The sequence below is a fragment of the Gopherus evgoodei genome, chromosome 15, assembly GCF_007399415.2.
Source record: "Gopherus evgoodei ecotype Sinaloan lineage chromosome 15, rGopEvg1_v1.p, whole genome shotgun sequence".
Classification (NCBI taxonomy): domain Eukaryota; kingdom Metazoa; phylum Chordata; order Testudines; family Testudinidae; genus Gopherus; species Gopherus evgoodei.
This window is the reverse complement of record NC_044336.1, coordinates 13,039,547-13,061,665: the sequence shown is the minus strand read 5'-3', so window position 1 is coordinate 13,061,665 and position 22,119 is coordinate 13,039,547. Positions and strand designations below refer to the sequence as shown.

At 48.4% G+C, this 22,119-nt stretch overlaps 1 protein-coding gene, 1 long non-coding RNA gene and 1 other non-coding gene across 6 annotated transcripts in view; 2 read left to right on the top strand and 1 right to left on the bottom strand.

Annotated features, from left to right (window-relative positions):
• The first annotated feature begins 1,162 nt into the window (after positions 1–1,162).
• Positions 1,163–9,795, top strand: LOC115635585. Of its 4 annotated transcripts, none has more exons than XR_003996642.1 (6): positions 1,164–1,254; positions 1,594–1,651; positions 5,077–5,218; positions 6,853–6,938; positions 8,715–8,801; positions 9,725–9,795. It is a non-coding gene; the product is annotated as an uncharacterized LOC115635585 (long non-coding RNA). The 4 variants fall into 4 exon arrangements; XR_003996641.1 differs by having other exon boundaries at positions 9,722–9,795; XR_003996643.1 differs by having other exon boundaries at positions 1,163–1,241; positions 8,715–9,794.
• LOC115635829 lies at positions 6,677–6,754 on the top strand. Its single transcript, XR_003996705.1, has one exon. It is a non-coding gene; the product is annotated as a small nucleolar RNA R38 (small nucleolar RNA).
• The window catches only part of ST6GALNAC2 (ST6 N-acetylgalactosaminide alpha-2,6-sialyltransferase 2), a 27,197-nt gene continuing 14,050 nt past the window's right edge, over positions 8,973–22,119 (bottom strand). Inside the window, exons 2-10 of the mRNA XM_030534573.1 lie at positions 21,933–22,025; positions 19,633–19,690; positions 17,769–17,943; positions 15,682–15,847; positions 14,582–14,720; positions 14,046–14,149; positions 13,123–13,206; positions 12,605–12,704; positions 8,973–12,194 (exon numbers count right to left, since the gene is read on the bottom strand). Coding sequence (XP_030390433.1) covers positions 12,027–12,194; positions 12,605–12,704; positions 13,123–13,206; positions 14,046–14,149; positions 14,582–14,720; positions 15,682–15,847; positions 17,769–17,943; positions 19,633–19,690; positions 21,933–22,025 — 1,087 coding nt within the window. The 3' untranslated portion in view covers positions 8,973–12,026. The remainder of the gene's footprint in view (positions 12,195–12,604; positions 12,705–13,122; positions 13,207–14,045; positions 14,150–14,581; positions 14,721–15,681; positions 15,848–17,768; positions 17,944–19,632; positions 19,691–21,932; positions 22,026–22,119) is intronic.

Below are 22,119 nucleotides of genomic sequence, written 5' to 3'. Positions count from 1 at the left end.
GCCTGCTGCCCTCGCGGTGCCGGCAGCGTGCCCCCTGCGGCTTGCCACCCCAAGCATGCGCTTGGTGTGCTGGGACCTGGAGCCACCCCTATATATGATATAGTGCTCCACCACTGATGCCAATCTTTAATGCCCAGTAGTCAAATTTCCAACAAGCATCATTGTACTTTCTGCCATGGAAGGAGCTCCCCATAATAAAACCACAAAGTCACTACATGTTTCAGAGTAGCAGCAGTGTTAGTCTGTATCTGCAAAAAGAATAGGAGTACTTGTGGCACCTTAAAGACTAACAAATGTATTTGAGCATAAGCTTTCACGGGCTACAGCCCACTTCATTGGATGCATAGAATGGAACATATAGTAAGGAGATATATATACACATACAGAGAACATGAAAAGGTGGGAGTTGCCCTACTAACTCTAAGAGGCTAATTAATTAAGAGAAAAAACTGTTATTAATTATTATTATGTGTTTGTACAATGCCTAATCCAGTGGCTCCTGTTCCCTCTGGCGCTGTGGCTCTGCAAAGAGCAAAAATAATAATTTTAGGAAGGGCTCGAATGGAGATATGGAGGCAGCTTTGTAAAAAGGTGGGAGTTGCCCTACTAACTCTAAGAGGCTAATTAATTAAGAGAAAAAAACTGTTATTAATTATTATTATGTGTTTGTACAATGCCTAATCCAGTGGCTCCTGTTCCCTCTGGCGCTGTGGTTCTGCAAAGAGCAAAAATAATAATTTTAGGAAGGGCTCGAATGGAGATATGGAGGCAGCTTTGTGAACTCCGCTAGGCAGCGGATTTAGCATGGAAGAAAGCACCAAGACAGGAGTGGGAGAAAGAAATTAACCAAATTCTGATCTGATTTGCAGCCCCATTGCTTCTGACTGCCCAGGCCGGTGCAACCCTGAGCAGAATTTGGCCTTCTCATTAGGCAAGCTCATTGTTAACAAAGTTAGCAGCTTCCCCATGGCGCAGCAGCGCGTAAAACACCCCGGGGACCCAAGCGAGCTGTATGATGAAACCACCATCACTCCCTCCCTCCAAAGAAGCCTCAGAAGACTAGCTGGCCAGACGAAAAAACTACATTTCCCACAAGCCCTTCTCAGCCTCGCGAGAGGTGAAACGAGACTTGTCGGGGATAGGGGGGACACTTCCGGCTGTTGCGCTCGCTTCCGTTCGCAGTCGGCGGCGTGGCGGGGAGGTGTTGGTTCGGACTGTGGCAGGATCCGATGCCATCCTCGGTAACGGCGCCGTGTAAGCAGATGCGGGCTCGTGATATGTGAGCGGGTGGCGATTGTGCACCGCCCCGCGATGTGTCAGTTGGGTTGGTGCCCGGTTAGCGTGTGGCTGTGGTGGTGTAAGTGCTGCTCCCCTCCCCATCAGCCTGTGCGGAGGATCTTAGTCCGCAAGTCCCATGGCTGCCTCTAGCTTGTTCTCTCCTCCCCCATGGGAGAGTGAATGGGCCCCGGGTGCCCCTCTGTCAATTGGCTCTGTTCCTCTGAAGCTACTGGCCCAGCTGGGCATGGGGAAGCGGCTGGGAACGGGCTGGTGATAAGATGCCCCAATTAACCCCCCTGGTTTCCCCTGTTGCAGGTCCCTGCCAAAAGCATGCAGGAGGAAGGGAAGCCCAGCAGCGCCCTGCTGAGCCCTGGTAAGTGTGCAGTTTAAATGACAGTGCAGGCACAGGGGAAAGCTGCTCTGCAGTAGAGTGACCAGATAGTAAGTGTGAAAAATCGGGAGGGGGAGAGGTAATAGGAGCCTATATAAGAAAAAGACCCCCAAGATCGGGACTGTCCCTATAAGATCGGGACATCTGGTCACCCTACTCTACAGTCATCTGGCAGCTCCCCCTTCTCTGCCTGCGGAAAGCTTCATTCAAGAGCCTGGGCTGAGGCACCTGAAATCTTGGTGTAATTCAAGTTTAAACCCCACTCCTACTAGGTAATGTGACTTGTTGGGTCATTGAGCTGTCTCTCAAACCAGGGGTTCTCAACCTTCTTTCTGAGACACCCCAACATGCTATAAAAACTCCATGTCCCACCTGTGCCACAGCAACTTTTTATCTGCATATAAAAGCCAGGGCTGGCCTGCAAGCAGGGAAACTGCCTGTGCCCCATGTCACAGGGAGCATTGTGACAATAAGTTGCTCAGGCTTTCACTTCAGTTCAGGGCCTCAGGCTGCAGTCTTGTGTGGTGGGGCTTTGGTTTTCTGTCTTGGGCCGTAGGGAGTCTAACACCAGCCTTAAGCATGGTGGCCCTAAAACCTGCCTGGGGGGCCCTGGGCCCTTAGTTGAGAGACACTGCCTTAAACTACTCTAGGGTTCTCTGCTTAACTGTATATGCACTCGTTGTGGTTCCTGATTCTACCTACTGGGCATTGCTAGTGGCCTCTGTGCTAAATGTATCTGGGGTGTGTATCTGTCTCATGAATGTTAAGGTTTGTGATTCAAAGGGACACCTCCTATTCACATATTCTGTTCCAATGACTCCTGTATGTTATTGCCTGCTTTGAAGGGAGAGTTTGAATCCTGCTTTTGTTGCCGAAGTCACTTCCTTTTGGCTGTAAACTGAAAGTCACTTCTGGTCTTGGTAGTTCATGGGAAGTGTCTGATAATTTTCACTTCTAAAGGGAATCGTTTTCCCCAAGGAACAGAGACTGAGGTTGTTCCCTTCCTTGCTCAAACTTCAGCATTTTATGCACTACTTTGACACCTACTTTGACTTCCTATTAAGGTTAAGTAATATCCTTTCATTGGACCAATTTCTGTTGGTGGAAGGGACAGGCTGTGTGTGTGTGTGTGTGTGTGTATGTATATAATTTTCTTACTATATGTTCCCATTCTGTGCATCTTATGAAGTGGGCTGTAGCCCACAAAAGCTTATGCTCAAATACATTTGTTAGGCCATGTCTACATCTAAAATTTTGCAGCGCTGGTTATTACAGCTGTATTAGTACAGCTGTATAGGGCCAGCGCTGCAGAGTGGCCACACTTACAGCAACCAGCGCTGCAAGTGGTGTTAGATGTGGCCACACTGCAGCGCTGTTGGGCGGCTTCAAGGGGGGTTCGGGGAATGCGAGAGCAAACCGGGAAAGGAGACCAGCTTCGCCGCGGTTTGCTCTCGCGTTCCCCGAACTCCCCTGCAAACCGCAGGGAAGGAGAGCTGCTTGCACGGGGGTTCGGGGAACGAGAGAGCAAACCGGGAAAGGAGACCAGCTTCGCCGCGGTTTGCTCTCGCGTTCCCCGAACCACCCTGCAAACCGCAGGGAAGGAGACCTTGCACGGAGGTTCGGGGAACGCGAGAGCAAACCGGGAAAGGAGACCAGCTTCGCTGCGGTTTGCTCTCGCGTTCCCCGAACTCCCCTGCAAACCGCAGGGAAGGAGACCTGCTTGTTCGGGGAACGAGAGAGCAAACCGGGAAAGACCAGCTTCGCTGCGGTTTGCTCTCGCGTTCCCGGAACCACCCAGCAAACCTCAGGGAAGGAGACCTGCTTGCTCGGGGTTCGGGGAAAGCGAGAGCAAGCCGGGGAAGGAGACCAGCTTGATTACCAGAGGCTTCCTCAGGTATGCTGCGATACCTGCTTATTCCACGGAGGTCAAGAAAAGCGCTGGTAACTGTCTACATTGGATTACCAGCGCTGGATCACCAGCGCTGGATCCTCTACACCCGAGACAAAACGGGAGTACGGCCAGCGCTGCAAACAGGGAGTTGCAGCGCTGGTGGTGCCCTGCAGATGTGGACACCTCCTAAGTTGCAGCGCTGTAACTCCCTCACCAGTGCTGCAACTTTCTGATGTAGACAAGCCCTTAGTCTCTATAGTGCCACAAGTACTCCTGTTCTTTTTGGTGTTCTTAAGGTCTCGTTCAGTTTCCCTTAATGGGGAACAGTCAGTGTGAAATCCAGTCAATATAACAAAGCTAAATTAGGTCAGGTTCTGCTGACTGCCCTTGCTAAGTATTACTGTTATACAAAACATGAACATGTAATTGTATATGGTGTGTTTCTCTCCTGCTATGTGGGAGAACTGCACAAACTGAAAACCAAGAGATTTGGAAGTGTTCTTTAAAGTCTATAGGGATCTTTTCATTCACTTCAGTAAGGTTTGAACCATTGCCCTAACTGATTATTTGGGTAAACAGTATAGCTAATGATACAATATGCTGCATGTGTCTGTGATGGACAAAGTAAGCTTTTTTAAAAGGTACAGTTGAATCTCAGAGTCATGAACATGAGAGTGACTTCAATTCGTAAATCACACACCTCATTTGGAACCAGAAGGACACAATCAGGCAGTAGCAAAGATTGGGATGAGGGGCGAGAAAATACAGTACGATACTGTGTTAAAGTTTCAAAGTTGTGTTAAATCAGTGTTCAGTTGTAAACTTCTAAAAGAATGACCATAATGTTTTGTTCAGTTACGAACAGCCTCTATTCCAGAGGTGTTCGTAACACTGAGCTTCTACTGTAGATAAACTTTTTTCCTTTACTCTTTTCATTCCAACTAATCTTAAGGGGTTCTGGTAGCGGTGACACTTCAGAAAGAAGTGATTGATTTTTAAGCTGACTTTCCCATCCGTGCAAAGTGCTTCTCTGAGCAGTTCTGGTGTGAATTCTACTACAAAAGCAATACTCTGATACTAGAAAGATTTGTTTGTTTTTGGAGTGGGTGATGAGTTTGGCTAACAAACAGCCTTCATGCTGAACTTGCAATGCCCTGCACAACAAACCTCTAACTGAAATGTCCAAAAAAGAGAGTAATATTGAGAGTACACACTGCTGATGCCACCAGGTGTCGTCATGTGGGGTGGAGAGCATGGTAATCAAAAGGATGGATGCAGTTAGAGTAGAACCTTTGGCTTTGCACACACTGACTTTGCCTGGTATGGGTCTTAACTGTTTTGAAAGCTGAGCAGGTGGTGATACAAAGTTATCCCTGTCTGAAAGAGATCTTTTCACTTGGAGTTGTGATTCTAAAGCTCAGCACTGCAAAGTTGATTTAAGGAAACCCAGAAATGAAAGCTTGTCTGATTGTATGTTGACTAGCCCTAACCCTGTGACCTGTTTTTAAATTTCTAGAGTGCAGCACCTCTTTCTGTTTGGAAATCAAGGATGAGGCTTTTGGATGAGAGTATCCCTCCCACTAACCACCTATGAGTCTCTAAGGAAGGAGGTGAAAATTCCTTTGATCAGTCTTGTTTGTCTGCTCATCTGCACAATGGTGAGGCTTGTTAGCATCTGTCTTGTGCTGTCAAAAAAACTAGGTCCCTTTCATTGTTGTTGGGAAATGGAGGCAAGGCTGCTGTATTTAGTGGTTTTGGATGACTGTGTTGTGATCCCTAGGGCTAATGAGTGCAGATATAAAAGCTCAATGCTTGATTATTGTAATTATTCTGTCTCTTCCCTCCCACCAGTCATGACTGCTGCTTTGTTGTAGTAGACATTTGAGTGTCCAAACCCCTTCGCTTTCAAAGATCACAAGTTGAAAGGTAGTGTTCCATGAATAGGGATTTAAGTCTGTCATTGTGCTAGGCTGGACAGCTGGGTGCTATGACAGTCAAAGGTGAGTTGTAGAATGGAGTACGGAGGGATTAGGTAACACTCCACTATGGAGACACTTGATGCAACTCATCCCACAAATAGATTTGTTACAGGAATAGAGCTAGTGAAAGAATAATTAGTCTGTGCATTGATCTGGACTTACACTGAAGCCTTTTTAAGCTGTCTTTGGCTGGAGGGGAGTCATAGATCAGAATCACCAAGTGATGACTCAGCAGAGAATATAAAAGTTAACAGCACCTCCAAAGGATGTATTAATAGCTTATTTTCCATATGTCCAAGTGTATTTCATGTAATAAGCCCTGAAATGTCTTACAGAAAGTACTGGTGGGTTCTTCCTGTATGGGGGGGGGGGGGGGGGAAGGTGTTAACATTTCCACATGATGTTTGCCAGAAGCTGGCAATAAGAGGCAGGATGGATCACTTGATGATTACCTGCTCTGTTCATTCCCTTTGGGGCACCTGGCACTGGCCAGTATTGAAAGACAGGATACTGGACTAGATGGACCTTTGGTCTGACCCAGTATAGCTGTTTTTATGTTACATTCTTAACGCAGCGCAGGGTAGTCCAACCGGTGGCCCTCAAATGTGTCCATTCCACAGCAGACCTGCTCTAGAAAATGGTGTCCTCTGTGTAGCGTGACCTTGCCCGCATTGTATGTGACCACACGCCACATGGAGGACACCATTTTGTAGAGCATGTATTTCTGTATGTGGCTGGTGGAGGTGCCCCCAAACTAGCAGCCAGTCATGACCACTGAAAAGGCTGAACCAAGAGGGATGCTGTTGGCTTGAAATACAGTCAATAAAAATGAATTTTTAAGTGGCTTCAGATAATAGACCTTTCCCTTCTTGTCCCTGCCAGTATGTAGTTTTACAGCCTTGTCTCTCACGCAGGGGAAACTGACTCTAACCACTCAATGTTGATTGTATAACGGACCCAAATTGGGAAGGGGTTGGACAAGTGGTAGACTTTTTTTTCAGTTTAGTAACTATAGGTAACACTTTAAGTTGGTATCGCTGTAAGCAAGGTGTGGATGCCTGCTCTTGAGTGGGTGACAAATAAACAGTTGCAAAAAATGTCCTTGGCCTCATGCTGGGCAGGTCTCTAGCCTGAGTGCTGAGCTGGTGATGATGCTAAGTTATCCCTGTCTGAAAAAGAAACCTTCCTTTGTGGAATTCTGATTCTGAGGCTCAGCACTTTCATGTCTGCTTTAATGAAACTGGAGGATCAAAGTTTACTTTAAGGACTGGTATGATGAATCTTTAACATGTGGCTTGTACTTGCATTCACAGGATGCAGTGTGTCTTCCACCCAATGATCCTGTACTAAAGAAAGTGCCTGTCTCGAGCCAGGGGCTGGTAACTTTGACTGCAAGCAGGTAAGGAATTGCTCGAGAAATATTTCTCTGTGCTTGTGAGAAATCAACAGGCTTTTGGGGCAGCAGGGGTGGGTCATGGTGTACAGAGTGCTGATTCCTTGAACCTCTTCCTTGCCAGGGTAGCATAGGAATGTAGTGGGTGATCATTAGTGTGTTCAGGTATTGCCCTCCTGAGCAGATTGAATGCTGTCTCTCAGCAGGCTGTAACCTGATGTGTTGGATGACAAAGGGCAGAGGAAATGATGGTCCAAATGTTGCCGAAAGGAGCAGAACTCTACTTGATGTCCGGTTTCCTACACATTCCTCCTCCCTGCCAGTTGCTTAGTCTCTGTGATCATATCTGGGTTATACCTGTAGTGGGCAAGACTGACACACTCTGCAGAGCTCTTCAGTCCTAACTCGGTTTTCAGTCTGCTTTTCTGTCCCTTGAAGTCTATAAGCCAGTGATGTAATGTTATCCCTGTCTGACAACTCAGCCATGAGGGGAAAAACAAATATTCTGAGGCTTTTGAACTTTGCCCCTGCAGTTTATTTTTCTACCTTGGTGACCTTTGTAGAAGATTAAAATCTGAAAGACAAGATAAATGATAGGATTCAGCACAGGCAAATGGGACACTCAAAGGACATCCTATCATGGGCAATCATCTGCTTTGTTCTTGGTGAAATCCTATAGAACTTGCACTCTGGGACACTTTCCAGGAGCCATCCTTTTTCTACATAATGGATAAATGGAACCCTTAAAAATAGGCATTGCCCAGTTTGGTGCATTCTGTAAAATCTTTAGCAAACACAAAATTGGTTGTGGATTTCATGTATAATAAAGATTTTGTTTTTTTTTTTAGAGACACACATGTTGCCCTGGCTAGTGGGAGAATTTGAGAGATGTTTGGGCTTAACTTGAGTGACCAACCTTCTGTTTACTTACAATCTGTTTTTTGTCCGTTACCTTGACACTGCAATAACACTGTCATTGTTTCTGGTCAGACGACCTTTGCAACTTGTGTTGCCGGCAAAATGCTCATTTAACTAATTCTAACAGGTGGGGAGACTATAGGCAAAACATTGACTATAATAACTTGATTGTGCCTTCTGTGGTGGCTCTTCTTATGGTGTCAACGAAATATGGGACATCAGAGGAATATGCTCCTGGAAGCCAGGATTTGGATTGGTCCTTAACTACTTGATCTATGTGCTGCACCACTGGCATGTCAGAGCAGAAGCAGTGTTCCATCTCCCCTCTACACTTGTGACAATTGTTGCTTCCCATCCCAAGTGATATGCAGCAGCCCAATTTCAGTTAGTGTTTGAGTTTCAGGTGCATTGCATGATGCTCCTCCGTTCAGTGCTGCCCTGATCAGTGCAAGATGCAAAGACATAGCAAGAGGTCATTGCTTTCTCCTCAGGGAGCACAAGAGCCCTACTGTCCTCCGTCATACTCCACTTTATTTCTCCATCCCTGAATAACCCCTTGATTCTTTTGTCAAAACAGTAGGAGTAATAGCATTGAGAGCAAGAGGACTTTCTTGCTCTAGAGACTACAGCAAAAGACTGGACATCCAATCCAGTGATTTACGTCCAGTTTCTGACTCTGTTCCTGACCTGCAGCTTGACCTTGGGCAAATCACTTAACGTCTGTACCCCATGTCAAAATGAGGAAGGAGGAGAACTCACTCACTTTTTAAGCACTCTGATATTTTGGATTTAAAAAAAGTTTGCAAATGACTGACAATTAACTGCATTCTTTCTAGCAACTCACTGTAATTTAAACTTCAACAGGATTTGAAGGTGTGATCCATTTGCTGGAGGTCCTGTAACATGTGCATGGTTCCCTGATCTGGAATGAATTGGACAGTGGATCCAAAGGTAACAGAACTCCTTTAGGCTTGAAACTTGGTATGTGGGATGGGGAGAAATGTAGTAGAAAAGCAGTGGATTTGTTTTAAGTGTTTGGTGTTTGATATACAGTAGATTTGCAGTGAATTCCTGTACAAAACTTTCTGTTCTGTCGTGGATTTTTCATGTCACACTTAGGCACAAAGTCAGGATTTGTTTAATTAGAAGGCATAATTTATGGGGTGGGAAAAACTGGAGCTGTCTGCTCCCAGGCTGCAAGTAAAATGAGAGAGAGAGAGGCTAGAAATAGAAAATAAAAGTAAACAGTGTTCAGTACTTGTGGAAATTCAGGAACTGTTTCAGCACCTCTTATTTGCCATATCTAGATACAGTTGTTTTTTGCAGACTTTGCATGTCAGTTGACTTTGATAAGTCTCTAACTTCAGAATGCTGCTGTCTCTGTATAGTCCTCGTTTATCAGTAGTTCTCATTTGGTTGTACCTGATATGTGCTGGTGAAGTCACTTTTGGGTAACTGCAGGGTTTCCTCTTCACTGTTGAGTTTGACACAGCTCCGTGGTGTCTGTTAAGGTGAGAATGGGTCTTAGAAGTGGGGAAAAGGGATTGCTTGGCGTGCTAGGAACATGGCTCCAGTGAGACTAGCTGTGACAATGACAGGACCAACCTTGCATCTGATGAAGTGCAGGTCTTTATCATGCCAGTCAGTAATAGAGCAAGAACTGATCTATCCATCATTTCAGTTAAGTCTTGCCAACTTCCTCAAATGATCTTTTGTATTCCCAGTAAAATAAGATGGATGGCTCGTTTGTGTCCTTGGCGCTTGGCCACCTCCCTACTCTGATTTTTTGCAATACATTTGACAGCACAGAAGAAAAGGGGTTGTTAATGTCTTTCTTTACTGACTAGCTCCTGTCTTGTTTTTTCCCCCAGCAGGGCTGGCTGGAGAAGAAGAGTGCTGTTGACCAAGGAGCTTTTATCTTTCAGAAATAAATCATTAAAAATGTCAAGTGTCTGAGTTTCAGTGATGCTCTAAACCCAAAGTTAAGAGGGCTGCTTGGACTCATTCACCTATATGTCAGACTCTATACTATGTGACTGCAAGGTGAAGAGCAAGTCCCCCATTACTAAAAGGCTATATCACTAGGGTATAGAAAAAGCTAGTAACATGCAGCACTTTATAGGGTTTTGAGAATGTAAGACCGTCCACACTGGGGCTTTTTTTCCAGACATGGCTATAGCCTTCAATGACTAACCAACCCCTACAGAAGCAAGAGACCTTGCACCAGTAGGGTTTAGTAAAACTATTCCCTAACTGAGCTAAAAGTTCTAGATCATTCATGGTGGGCACTGATGTGGACTTGGACAATTCAGGTTGGTCTCTGTTCCCCCATCTGTTAAGTGCGGATAATGTATGTGCTGTACAGGTATGGAATGAGTCAGTCTGAACATTGCTATTTTCTGTATCTTAAAATACAGAAAATCGAAGCTGAGATCAGACACAGTGGCATAGCTAGGTTGAGTTTCTGGGTATCCTGACACCTAGTCTTGTGTCCTAGCTGTTCCCCTATACAATCTGCAGTGCCGAGTGCTGTTCTACAAGGATGAGTGGGCCAAATAAACTGTTGTTTTTTTTAAATGTTAATTCTTGGGCTCAGAGCAAAGCAAGAAGGTGCTGGAGCCCCTGCCTGTGTGCGTGTTAGGATCACTTTCATCAGCCTTTACCAGCACTTGTTGTTCATGGAGTTCAGAACTGTTCACTCTCCCCTCCTGTGTAGAAATTCACTGCAGCAGTACCAACCTCTTCCCCCAGTATAATCCCTGCAATCCTCTGATGGCCAGACACGCATTATATTGTTGCTCTGCTTTCAGTGCTAGCCTCTGCCAGTCATATTCTACCCCTATTCTCCACCACAAGCCAAAACATAAGATCATTCAACATTTATATAATTATACAAAGTGGGAAAGTGTTTCAAATTACACTTCTCCATTGTGCTTTAGCATCCATCCATCACTAGTCATTACAACCTCCCTGTAGAACAAAACCAACCTATTGATCTACTCTTCCTAGTTACCTGTAATTAACTTACAAAATGTAGCTTCAGGTTAAAAAATGTTCCCTCCTTATTGCTGGCTAGGTGGGTTTTTTATTTAGCTTTGATGAGCATTTAGTTTTAAGTAATGGAGGGGTGGGTTCCATACATCTGCACAAGGGCTGGAGGCCTTCCTCTGAATATACACCGGCCCCCGAGGTTTGCAATGCAAAATAATGCATGGAGTCTCACCCAATGCCTCCCATTTGATCAGGTCCACCTGCCCCAATTTACTGCAGGGAGGGGCTAATTAAGCTGTGACAACCCCACCCTCATGTGTCAATGTGAACCTCTGTTCACCTAATGTGGAGCCAAAGCCCCAGGAGTGTGGCTGGAGAGTGCAGGCAGCCTCTGCCGTATGTTGCTAGTGAGGGGAGATCTGTCTGGAAAGTGGAGTGTATGTGCATGTGGTGGCTCGGGGGCCTTAGGCTGCCCGGCCACAATGCTCTTCACCTACCCACCCAGTCTATTGACGAGCAATGTCCACAAGCTCCATCCAGGTCTCCTCAGCTATAGGATAGTGGCTGTGATATATCCCACCATGAAGATTTTGAACACAACAAGTTAGGCTCCTCAAGGTTATGGCAGACCCTTGTGCATGATAAAGGTGAGAAACAGCAGGCTGGGTATTTTCCACATCCAAGCTCTGTGCTCAGCATATAATACTCAAAGGAAGGTGATGGGAAACTGGAATGTGCTGGTGAGCAAGCATCTTCTCTTAGGGCCATCATGCCCCTTTGGGAGATGTGCATCGAACATTCAGGCTTATTGCTTCTGAAATTCCCTTTTCATTTCCTGGTGTCAGTATCTGATGGAAGGAACCTGGGCATTTCTGGGACAAAGGCAGGGTCTGTTGTCTCAAGCCAAGCAGAAGGTTCCCTGGAGAGAGACCTCTCCACACTTGCTTTGCCATCTCAGCAACATCTGAACAGAATCCTCCAGGCAGCACCCTGGCTCGCAGAAGGCAGCCTTGCAATTCATGCAATCTCCATCTGCTCCAGCTTGTAAGGCTAGCTTTGGGTGAGCTCTCAGTTTGCCACGGTTGCCCATGAATTCTACATGGCCCCTGCCAGGGAGAAGGGAGCCCATGGGGAAGAGAAGGATGGCTTGTTACAGCAGGAGTCCAAGGGACATGCCACCTAGCCTCACCGCTGATACAGCTTCATGATGCCTGCCCTGTGCAGGCTCTTCCACAGCTCCGCCTCCAGCAGCATGTCATGGTTGGCATAGAACACAAGAGGCTTCTTCTTCCGCTCGTAATAGTGGTCTGAAAACTTTCGGTAATTGTCCGTGATAAATCCATAGGCACTGACCTGCAGACAGGGGAAAGGGTAACAGAACAGACAGGAGGTGGGATCGGTGCCCAGCCTGTCCTAGGCTGACCAGACCCCAGGCTTCAGATACGGAGCTAGCCAGCTGTGTGGGGCACAGTGCCCCACTGGTGCCGCCCCATGTACCTGGTACATCCTCAGTGCTATATCCTAAATGGTACATCCTGGAATCCATGTGGCACACTGGAGCAGGCATCATCAGTTAAATGATTCATACCATGTTGGGGCTCATGTGAGCTCTACCCAAATATCTCTGGGTCCTATAACAGAATCGTTAAGAACCAAGCCAGGGACATGCTTTAACTCCACCCCACACTAAGTCCATCAGCCTTTAATCGTGCTAGCCAGCAGAGTACTAGGCACTGAAGAAAGGTAGCCCTGAAGGCTCTTACCTGGTCACAGGTATGTAGGGCTGTCAGTAGCATGAGGGCACCGGTACTGGGCATGTAGAGATACCCATATTGAGTATTTATTATTTCAGATCTCAGAAATCTGTAAACAAAGAGGGATTATAACAGGTGAAAGGAGATTTCAGAAGCAAGAAGCCCGAATGTTCAATGTGCATCTCCCAGGGGAGCGTGATGGCCCTGAGAGAATACACTCGCTCACTAGCACAGTGGCCTGCAAGAAACTGGATTGGCTTGCAATGAATGGGAGCATGTGGGTGTAAATCCAAGATGGATCACAGTGGGTTGGACTCCAGTGACAGGGATGTAATGCACTGAATGGGACTGGACTACATTTCAGTGATGGGGAAAGACTGCAGTGAGCAGGTGGGATTGAGATGGAGGGGTTGGATTGCAAGGCAGGCTGCAGTGAACAGAACTGGGGCAGTTCCAGAGCTATTTGCTGAATGAGCTGGAGTGTTTTAAGACAGTTTTCCCCAGAGGCAGTGCCTCATTTTCCTTACCTCACTGTTAGATAATGTATGAAATCTGAGTGCAGCAGCTTGAACTTTTTTGCAGATGCCTCTGGTCCAAAATACGTCCGTGGGCTGTGATCAAAAGGAATAGTTTCATTTCAAGTCAGTATTTAGACAGCTCAGTGTTTATATTACGACCTGAAAAGAATCTGAATTTTTAGACGGACCAGTGGTGCCTGTTGTCCGCAGCAAAGGTATCGGACAGAGAAAATATTAAACAATGGAATAAAAATACAACTCCCTGGAGCACGGAGTTAACACTTCCTTTGAGGCAGAAACTCAGAGACACTGAAGGGCTTTCATTTTTTATTGTGGAGTTAAAGTTGCAGCCAAATGTACAATGTAAGCCTTGTTTTGATCCTGCTCTCCTCTAACTTTGCTTACAAATGAAGGGTGCTTATGAAAAATGATTGTCTTTAATAGAAGGGAGGAGACTAATTTCTGTGTGCAGAGATTTTCTGTATTAAATTACTTCTGGGTCAGTTGAGGACATCTGGGCGATGCTTTCAGAGCTGCTCCAGCCGGGGTTGTGACAATGAGGTGCTGCTCAGGCCGAAAGACAGGGCAGAGAGACAAAAGATGATCCAGTGTTTAGAGCACTAGCCTGGGATGTGGGAGACCTATGTCCCTGCTCTGCCACAGCCTTCCTGTGGGACCATAGTCCAGTCACTTAAGTCACTGTACTTCAATCTGTATAATGGCCCTTCTCTCAAAGAGGTGTTGTGAGGATGAATACACAGACTGTGGGCCACATTAGTACCTTAGAGAGGGCTGAGACATCTTTCCAGAAGGCAGTATGCACTAACGCTGTCTATGCTATATCCACCCTGCAGTTGGAGGACATCCATTGCCCAGTAGCATTATGCCCGAGATGGCTCAGGGTGGGCAGAAAGGTTGGAAGCGTTACTTACTCATCACCTTTGTCATAACCCTCTTGGACACGGCTGCCCAGTATGGCTGACTTCAGCATGACGTAATCACGTATGTCCGAGGGGATGAAAATATACCGCAGGTCCTGCAGCGGGGGGGGAGAGGGGAGGACACAAAATACTTAATGCTTTGGTGCAGCAGGCACTACAGCATGACATCCTGTCACATCCTTAGCCCCACTTAGATGTAAGAGCCTCATTCACTAACAAAGGGCAACTAAAGGTACACATGCTCTTTGGTGGTATGAGTGAGCATGGAGACCCATGGACACCTAGCGCTTCTCAAACATGAAGAGGTTTCTGGTGGAGCTGAAAGCAACCGGGGCGGCCTCACAGGAAGAGTCACGGATTGATGGTCTCAGGGCCTCCTGCCCTTTATGCAGATTCCAAGTGGTGTGACTCAATGGCCAGCAAGGCCCTTTCAGCAAAGCTCCATCCCGCAGTGGGTGTTGCCATGGCCTGGATGACTCTCTAGGTCCAACCAAATATTTGCACAACCCCCAGCCCGGATGGCTTACCTTGGACTGGGGTATCTGGGTGAAGCCGTACTCTCCGTAGGCGATCAGGGAATTCTTCATTGTGTTCACTGTGAAACCATAGAACGACGTCTTGGTCCCGACGTCATCTTCAAAGCCTTTGATCACTGCCCCATTTAGCCTGTGGGTGGAGAAGTGAGAAGACCAAGGCTCTGATTAAGGACCGGTCTTTCACCACAAAGCATTAAGCACAATTCTCTCCCTATCAATGCTGCTGCTAATTGGGATTGTGTGCCAGTTTAAGGCTGTAGAGTTGTTACCTAAAGTCCCTCACACCTTATTACAGGGGGATGGCACAGAGGGCCATGCGCAGGGCCGGCTCTACCATTTTTGCTGCATAGAGTCTTGGTTCAGTTCCCAGCAGGGGTAAATCATCCTCATCCTTCTGAGGTAGCCATGCTGGGTACCATGCACTTATTGTATGAGGAGGGACGGGAGTGTCACTCAGATGGGATGCTACAAACTGAGGTCTCTCTCACTTGGACAGTAAATATCTCTCAGCCCCTCTACAGCACCAGGGATTTGGTCTAGTGTCCTCGGCTACCTTTCCTCTCCCTCACTGGTGTGCAAATGCCTTCCCTTTGGCCGAAGTGCAGGCGCAGTCTTGGAAGCACTGACAGCGGTTACACCTTCCTCCTAATTGCACACATCCTACCCTGGGGGCAGGTAATCCCACAGGATGAGGCAGTGCTGGTACAAGGTGACTGGAACGTGCCTTACACTGGGGCACCCAGGAAAGGCCAAACCAGCCTGAAAGGGGAACGGTGGGATAGGGATTTGCCATATGGTCTCTGTTCACATTGTGTAATCCTGCCTCTTCTGTTGGAGCGTCTGGGCCACATGACAAGCTATCGGGCAGCAGTAATAGCCATGGCTGCAGGACGGCGTGAAATGTACAGCCAGAGCTGTCCTACTGAGAATGCCCTGGGACCCCATTAGACCCCGCTCACTATTAATACACAAGATCTTTAAGCAGGATCCTCTGCTAGTTAAGGAGCACAACGACCCCGCTGACCCAGTCCCTGTCATGGGTAAGTGTGCCTGGTTCCCTCAGACTACATGGGCTGCTGAGCTCTCCATACCTGAAAACAAAGTCATGGGCATCTATCTCCATGCCTTGCCGAGATCCATTGAGAATCCCTCCGTTCCCGACCACGGCACAGCGGACGCAGCCTTCAGGGAACCTGGTTTTGTCAAACAGCCAGCTGTTGGCAGAGTCATTGAGCAGATGCAAGGTGGAGGCAATGGCTGCAGATCAAGGCAAGAAGAGGCTAGTCAACACCAGCCACCTACTGCATGAGCAGAGACGCAGGTATCTACAACAACATATAAACTGGGCCCAGCTCAGAGCTCAGCAACCCCGACTTCTGCCGGCTCCCTGGGTGTGTCTGGCTAGCTCAGTGGCAGTGAAAAGGCTACCATCTGAGTCAGAAAGGAACGGCTCTTTGTGGCAGGGGCCTATGGAGCTCTCTGCTCCCCTCGCCCTACTAGGTGTACTGAGACAGAAGCAACCCTGCCCTGGCCCTTTCAGGCATGACTCTTTGCAGCTGGTGCTGCCCACGCAGCCCCCAAATGCCTCTGTCGTCACTTCACCATTAGGGAGTCATGCTGCTGGCAGCTGGAGAGGTGCAGAGGCTGGGTGTTGGGTAGGAAGGGAAACAATTCCCAGCAGCCAATCGCCCGCAACAATGGAGCGGGTTATTTGAGAGCCTTGCGGTTTGAGTTAATAATTGCGCAGACACTGGGACCTTTTATTCAGGAAAATGTCACAAGATGTTGATTGCAGCATTTCCAAACCGTCCCCTCCCACCCTGCGGGCTCTGACTCCCCAGGGAGGAGGGGCTTTAGTTAAAACATATTTAATTCTCTGGTTACACAGCAGGCGTTTTAATCAAGGCCTAGGCTGTAGGATGATCTCTACCCAGCCATGCCCATACATGCCCCTCCAGCTAATCTCTCTGTCTATGGCAAAGACGTTTGTAGAGCAACCACCAGCATTTCCAACCTGACCTGAGCCTCTTGTCAGAGATCACCCTTTACCCTCAGAGGTGGTTTGCCCACCCTCCCCCACCTCCCCTCAGGCACAGGATGAGATGGTTGCTCTACAGAGAAGCTGGGAGCAGGGGAAATCTTAGTGTAATCACTTGGTTTGTAAATCTGCTGCCCCGCCCCACTCCTATCCTGCTCCCCTACCTCTGCTCCCTTCCCCCCACCCCGCTCCCTCGCTACCCCATCCCACCCACATCCTCACATCCCACTCCCCACCCCAGCTGCCCTTCTCCCCCCCTCCCATCCCACTCACCTACCCCAGCTGCCCCACTCCCTTCTCCCATCCCACATAGCCGCCCCACTCAAAACAGCAAGCGAGTGGTGGTGGAAGGTGCCTGTCCCAGTCTGGAGGAGCAGTCCTCCCAAGAGCTGCAGCACAGGCAGTTTCCCTGCCACTGTCCTGCCCATGTATCTCCACAGCAAGAGCTGCCACTCGAGGTGAGCAGGGAGCTCATGCTCCATGGCCACTTCACTCCTTGGCCTCTCTGCCAGTCAGAGCTCATTAGTTTGGAGGCTTCTGTGATATGGGCGTCTGCTAGGAAGCTTGCAGGGGCAGTGCTGGGATGTAGGATTAGGCTGACACAGCTAGAGCTGAACCCTGGGAACCTATTCCTCTTACAGCTCAAACCCTTGTGTAAGACAGGCAGTGTAGTCTAGTGGTTCAAGCCCTAGGCTGAGACCTTCGTTCTATTCCCAGCTCTGCCACGGAGCTGCTGGATCCCCTTAGGTAAGTCACTTCACCACTCTGTGCCTCAGTTTCCCTACTGGTATATGGGGATAATGATACAGACCTCTTATGTGAAGGGCTTTGAGATCTACCAATGAAAAGTGCTATATCGGAGCTAGGAATTATAAATGGAAAGCAGGGCCTCGACAGCTAAGAGAATTGGTGATGGGATCCAAAATCTTCCATCTCTACGTCACTTTCCTTTGGTTATTTTATCCAACCTACTGTATTTATAATGCACCCAACACAACAGAGGTACCAGTCCCAGCCTCAGTGGGCCGCAAGAGAATGTTGTCCCCATCAGATGGCTATTGGGTAGACTATTCCTGGGACCAGGAATGTGGCTTCAGGCATGTCACAAAGGGGTCTGGAGTGCACCATCACTCCCATTACCTGTGTCGGACAAGCCCTGCCAGCCATACGGGACACTGCGCTCCTTCAGCCTGTCCCGCGTCTCCTTGGTGAAGTGCCGTGCCCACATCAGCACTGGGACGTGGAATCTAAACAGCTTCCCGAACCTGGGGTCCGCCTTCACTATTGACATCAGTGACTGGGGGCACGAGCTCGCCTGAAAGAAGAAGGAACCACATTTCGGTCTTGCAATCATCCCACACTCCTCCTTAACACCTCCCTTTCTTACCAGATGCTAGGGAGGCATGAAAGGGATTCACCCACCTATCGACTCCTGCTAACCCCAGCAGCAGTTTGAATCATTCATTATTATTACCATTTTTTTTTTTTTTGATTGCGGGAGCCTGTACAAGCCCTAATCATGGACCAGGAGGATCCCATTGCGCTAAGTGCTGTACAACCACAGAACAAAAGGATGGACCCTGCCTCAAGGAGCTTCTATACATATTGGTCTGAGCATAGGACTATGAGCTGGGAACGCCTAGATCCTGTCCATGGCTCTGCCACTGACCTGCTATGTGACCACCAGCAAGCCACTTCCCCACTCTCTGCCTCAATTTCCCCATCTGTAAAAGGAGCCTGGTGATACCCAATTCACAAGGGATGTTGGTAGAATCAGTTAATCAAAGCTTACAAATCACTTAGAGATGAAGAGTGCTCAATAAACAGTAGCAGTATTGTCTCCTCTACAGACTTATTCTGTATTAAGGGGCTTCCAATACCTTATTAATGATCCTCATCACAGCTCAGATGTACTTTCCTTGGCTGGTCTTAAAGCTTGAAGTCACAGCCAGACCAAGCATGTCCATGGAAAGCATGAATATAGGCTGGGGAGCTGAGCACTAGACAGACCCCATCTACACTGGCCAGGCAAGCCAGTGTGAAAGCCATACAAAAGCAGAGTTCTAATGGGGTTCTGCCACAGCTTGGCAAGCCAGTGGAGACAGGTTGGACAGTGGGCCCGATGGTGAGCAAGAGCTGCAGAACTTGGCACTGTGGACCAGATCTGACTCCCACTGACTTCAAATGGCACTGAAGCAAGCAAGTCCTGCCTTGGTAGAACATTGATATTCCACCATTGTTCTACCATAGTTTGGCAGGTGTGGACAGTACAGACCCAGGCTTAGCACTCCCACACATGCTGCTTAACGCTCCTCCTCTACCACCCACCAGCTATGACTTCTTGCTTATTTATTTTCACTGGGAAGGTGCTGAGAAGGCCAGCCCCTTGCCAGTCACATCCTGGGCAAAACATAATACAGTTCACATTCAACTCCTGCACTAGTCCAGTGCCATCACACAGGCTATCACTGGTATAGCTGTTTGGATTAAAGAAGAGGTTCCCCCCACCTTTACCACATACTTCAGCTCTTCTGAGGTTCAGAAGAGTTTGACTTGCTTTTCCATTAGTATCTTTCATGTTCTTGCTCCTTGGGTTCCACCCAGAGCTGGGTGCTCAGGCACAAACATGCTGTGAGAAAAGTCACAGGCATCCAAAAGCAAACGTCTGTCCCTTGAGAGTCCCAATCCAGTTTGGCAGGCCCAGGAGGCCTGGGGAGAGCTAATGAGTGGCTGAAATTCTGTCTGCTTCTCTGAACCAAACCTCCAACCTTTCCAGAATTCCCTATCCTTCCTGCAAATCTAGGATCACTCAGTCTCTTAGGAGAAGTGCCATGGGGGTGGTGGGAGGAGGGTGTCAAACACCTTTCAAATAAACAGCCCTTATTTTCAGAGAACATTTCCCCTTCCTCATCAGGTTCTTTTCCCAGAGCCCAAACTAACGAAAAACTTTTGAAAAATAAGGACAAAGTGATGAGAATGACAGTGCTAAGCATACGCTCATTACCTGTTCCTTGGTGGGTTTAGCCTTGCCAGGCTCAGAAGAATATTTAGATGGCTTCCCTCTGTGGGGGGAAAATAAAAAAAAATGAGAAGAGCTAAATATTCCTTTTGCGCTGAATTTCACTTGTGTGCATTTCTCTTTCATGTGCTGGGAAATCATAAGAAGGTCCAACAGCTTCTGCTGTAGCTCTTCCTATCCCTCTTAGTGAGATCCCTGATGGGCTAATGATTAGTGCCTGGGGGGCTGGGAGTCACGAGACCCAGGGTTTAGTCCCAATTCCAATACTGGGTCAATGTGTGACCTTGAGCTAGTCACTTTGCTCTAAGCGTTCAAATCTGTGCACTAATGCTGAGCATCTTGGGTTTTGAGAGCCCAGTTTGAGATGCCCAGCAATTCAGAGGTGCTGAGCCCTCTTGACTCCATTTGCAGTCAATAAGGAAGAAGATTGGTCCTGCGGTTAAGGCAGTGCTTAATTTGTAATGAAAGAGGTGTTGGGGCTCAAGCAATTTTTTCTTTTATTTTCATAACTAGTGTGGCAAGCCCAGGCACAAATTAAGCAATAGGTTAAGGCACTAGACCGGCACTGTGATAGGGTCAGTCTGTCCCCTTAAGGGTAGTAGGCCTGAGGGGGCAGTCCACCTCTGTCCCAAGGCATGGCCCTTTAAGCTTTTGGGCACCAGGCAGATGTATGCAGGGACCTAGGAAAACAGGAGACACTGGTAGAGAGGAAGCAGTCCAAGGAATAAGTAGTGTTTGGGGGTAAACTTGTTATTGTTTCTTTAAGGGCCTGGGACCAGAAGCCTTGCAGAGTGGGTGAGACAAGGCTTCTCTTCCTCCCAGCGAATTGGGATGAGCTTTGGGAAGGGAACCAGCATATGTTCTGCCTCCTCCCGCAGAGCAGGAGATGATGAGGCATTAGCTGGAGCCATTCGCCACCTCCCACATAAAGGTGAAAGGGCAGATGAGGGGGGAAAGGGACAAGTGGAGAGGAAGCTGGCTGAGGACCTGCAGCTGGCCTGAATGAGAACCTAGCTCTAGGAGAAGAGCTAAGGGGAGAGCTAATGAGCAACAAAGTCATTAAATGCTTGAGGCATAACCCAGCTGCCAGGGAGTTCACTTGAGGGAGCAGCTGGCTGGGAAGAAGCCACGTGAGGAACGAACTACAGACAGAGTGGGGCAGTGAAGCCTGCAGCCCTGTGAGAGAGGCTGACAAACAAGGCAAAGGCAAGAGTAGCGGTGAGGGATTATAAAGAGCTACGTTTAGCTGCCCCATGCACGTCCCTGGGCTGGAACCCAGAGGAGCAGGTGGGCTGGGTTCCCCTCCCCCAACAAGAGAGGGAGGGACAAGCCTCAGCACTAGAAGTCCCAGGTGGGGACTGAAGACTGGATGCCATGGTCAGGAGACTCTGGGTTTGTTTTGTTTGGACTTTTCTCTTCCCCATGGAAGGGGCCGGAAATGGGAAGGGGACCTGGCTGGAGGGCTGAACCATGGAAGCTGCCCAGCAACAAGGAGCAGGATGGTAAAGAACCCCTGCCACATGGTGTCCTGGCACGAGGGGAGGATAGTGAGCATGTTACTGTGGGCAAGGCCCTTGATTGCTCTCTGCCCCGGCTCCCACTGTAAAATGGGGGTGACAGCCCCTGTCCATTTAGACTGTAAACTCTATGGGGCATCGGTGATGTACAGGACTGGTGCAGGCTCTCTCCTGGAAGTTAATGCACCTGGGGGGAAGAGGGTGTGAGATGGGCAACACAGCCTAGGAGAAGATGGGCCATTGCCCTCTAACCAAGGAGTTAGGTTAATGGAAATAAATAAAGCACGCGGTGGCCAGTTCCAGTCCAGACAGCACTGAAGGCTGGCACCATCTGGCAGGTGCCTGGGGTCCCTTGTGAGCTGAGGCGCTGGCCTCCTTCCAGTCCAATCACAAGAAAGCCGTTGGGAGTATGCAAGCCCCTGGCTGGCAGTCTCAGCGCAGAGGCAGGGGACTAAACTTCCACCCCATCCTACAGATGGGCCTTCCAGGGCTGGGTTGAAGGGCACTGGCAAGACAAGGTAAAAGCTGGTCCTGTTGTTGCATGATCTGGGGATACCTAGAGGACTTTACTGTGCAGGGCTGTCAGCCCAGTGCTTTCTTCTTGCATACCCTTCATGTGGGAAGGAAAATAAAACCCAGCGATCTGATGCTGCTGGAACCATCCCGTCTAGGAGGCCACAGTAACCCCCACCCTCCAACAAGAACAATTGGCAGGCGAAAAACATGAGAGATGGCAACTAATTTCCTCCTTACCCCAGCACCACTCACCTGTCCATGCTGCTTTCTCTGCTCAGGCCATGGCTCCCGGCATTTCTGGACATCCCTCCAGGCACCAACAGTAGCAACTCGTGCTGCAGCAGGCTAGAACAGAGACCATTCAGAGAGCCTCAGGGGGGAAGGTGCAGCCAAGCCATCACCTCCCGTGTCTATCAGGCCTACCCTGTCCTCTTCAAGT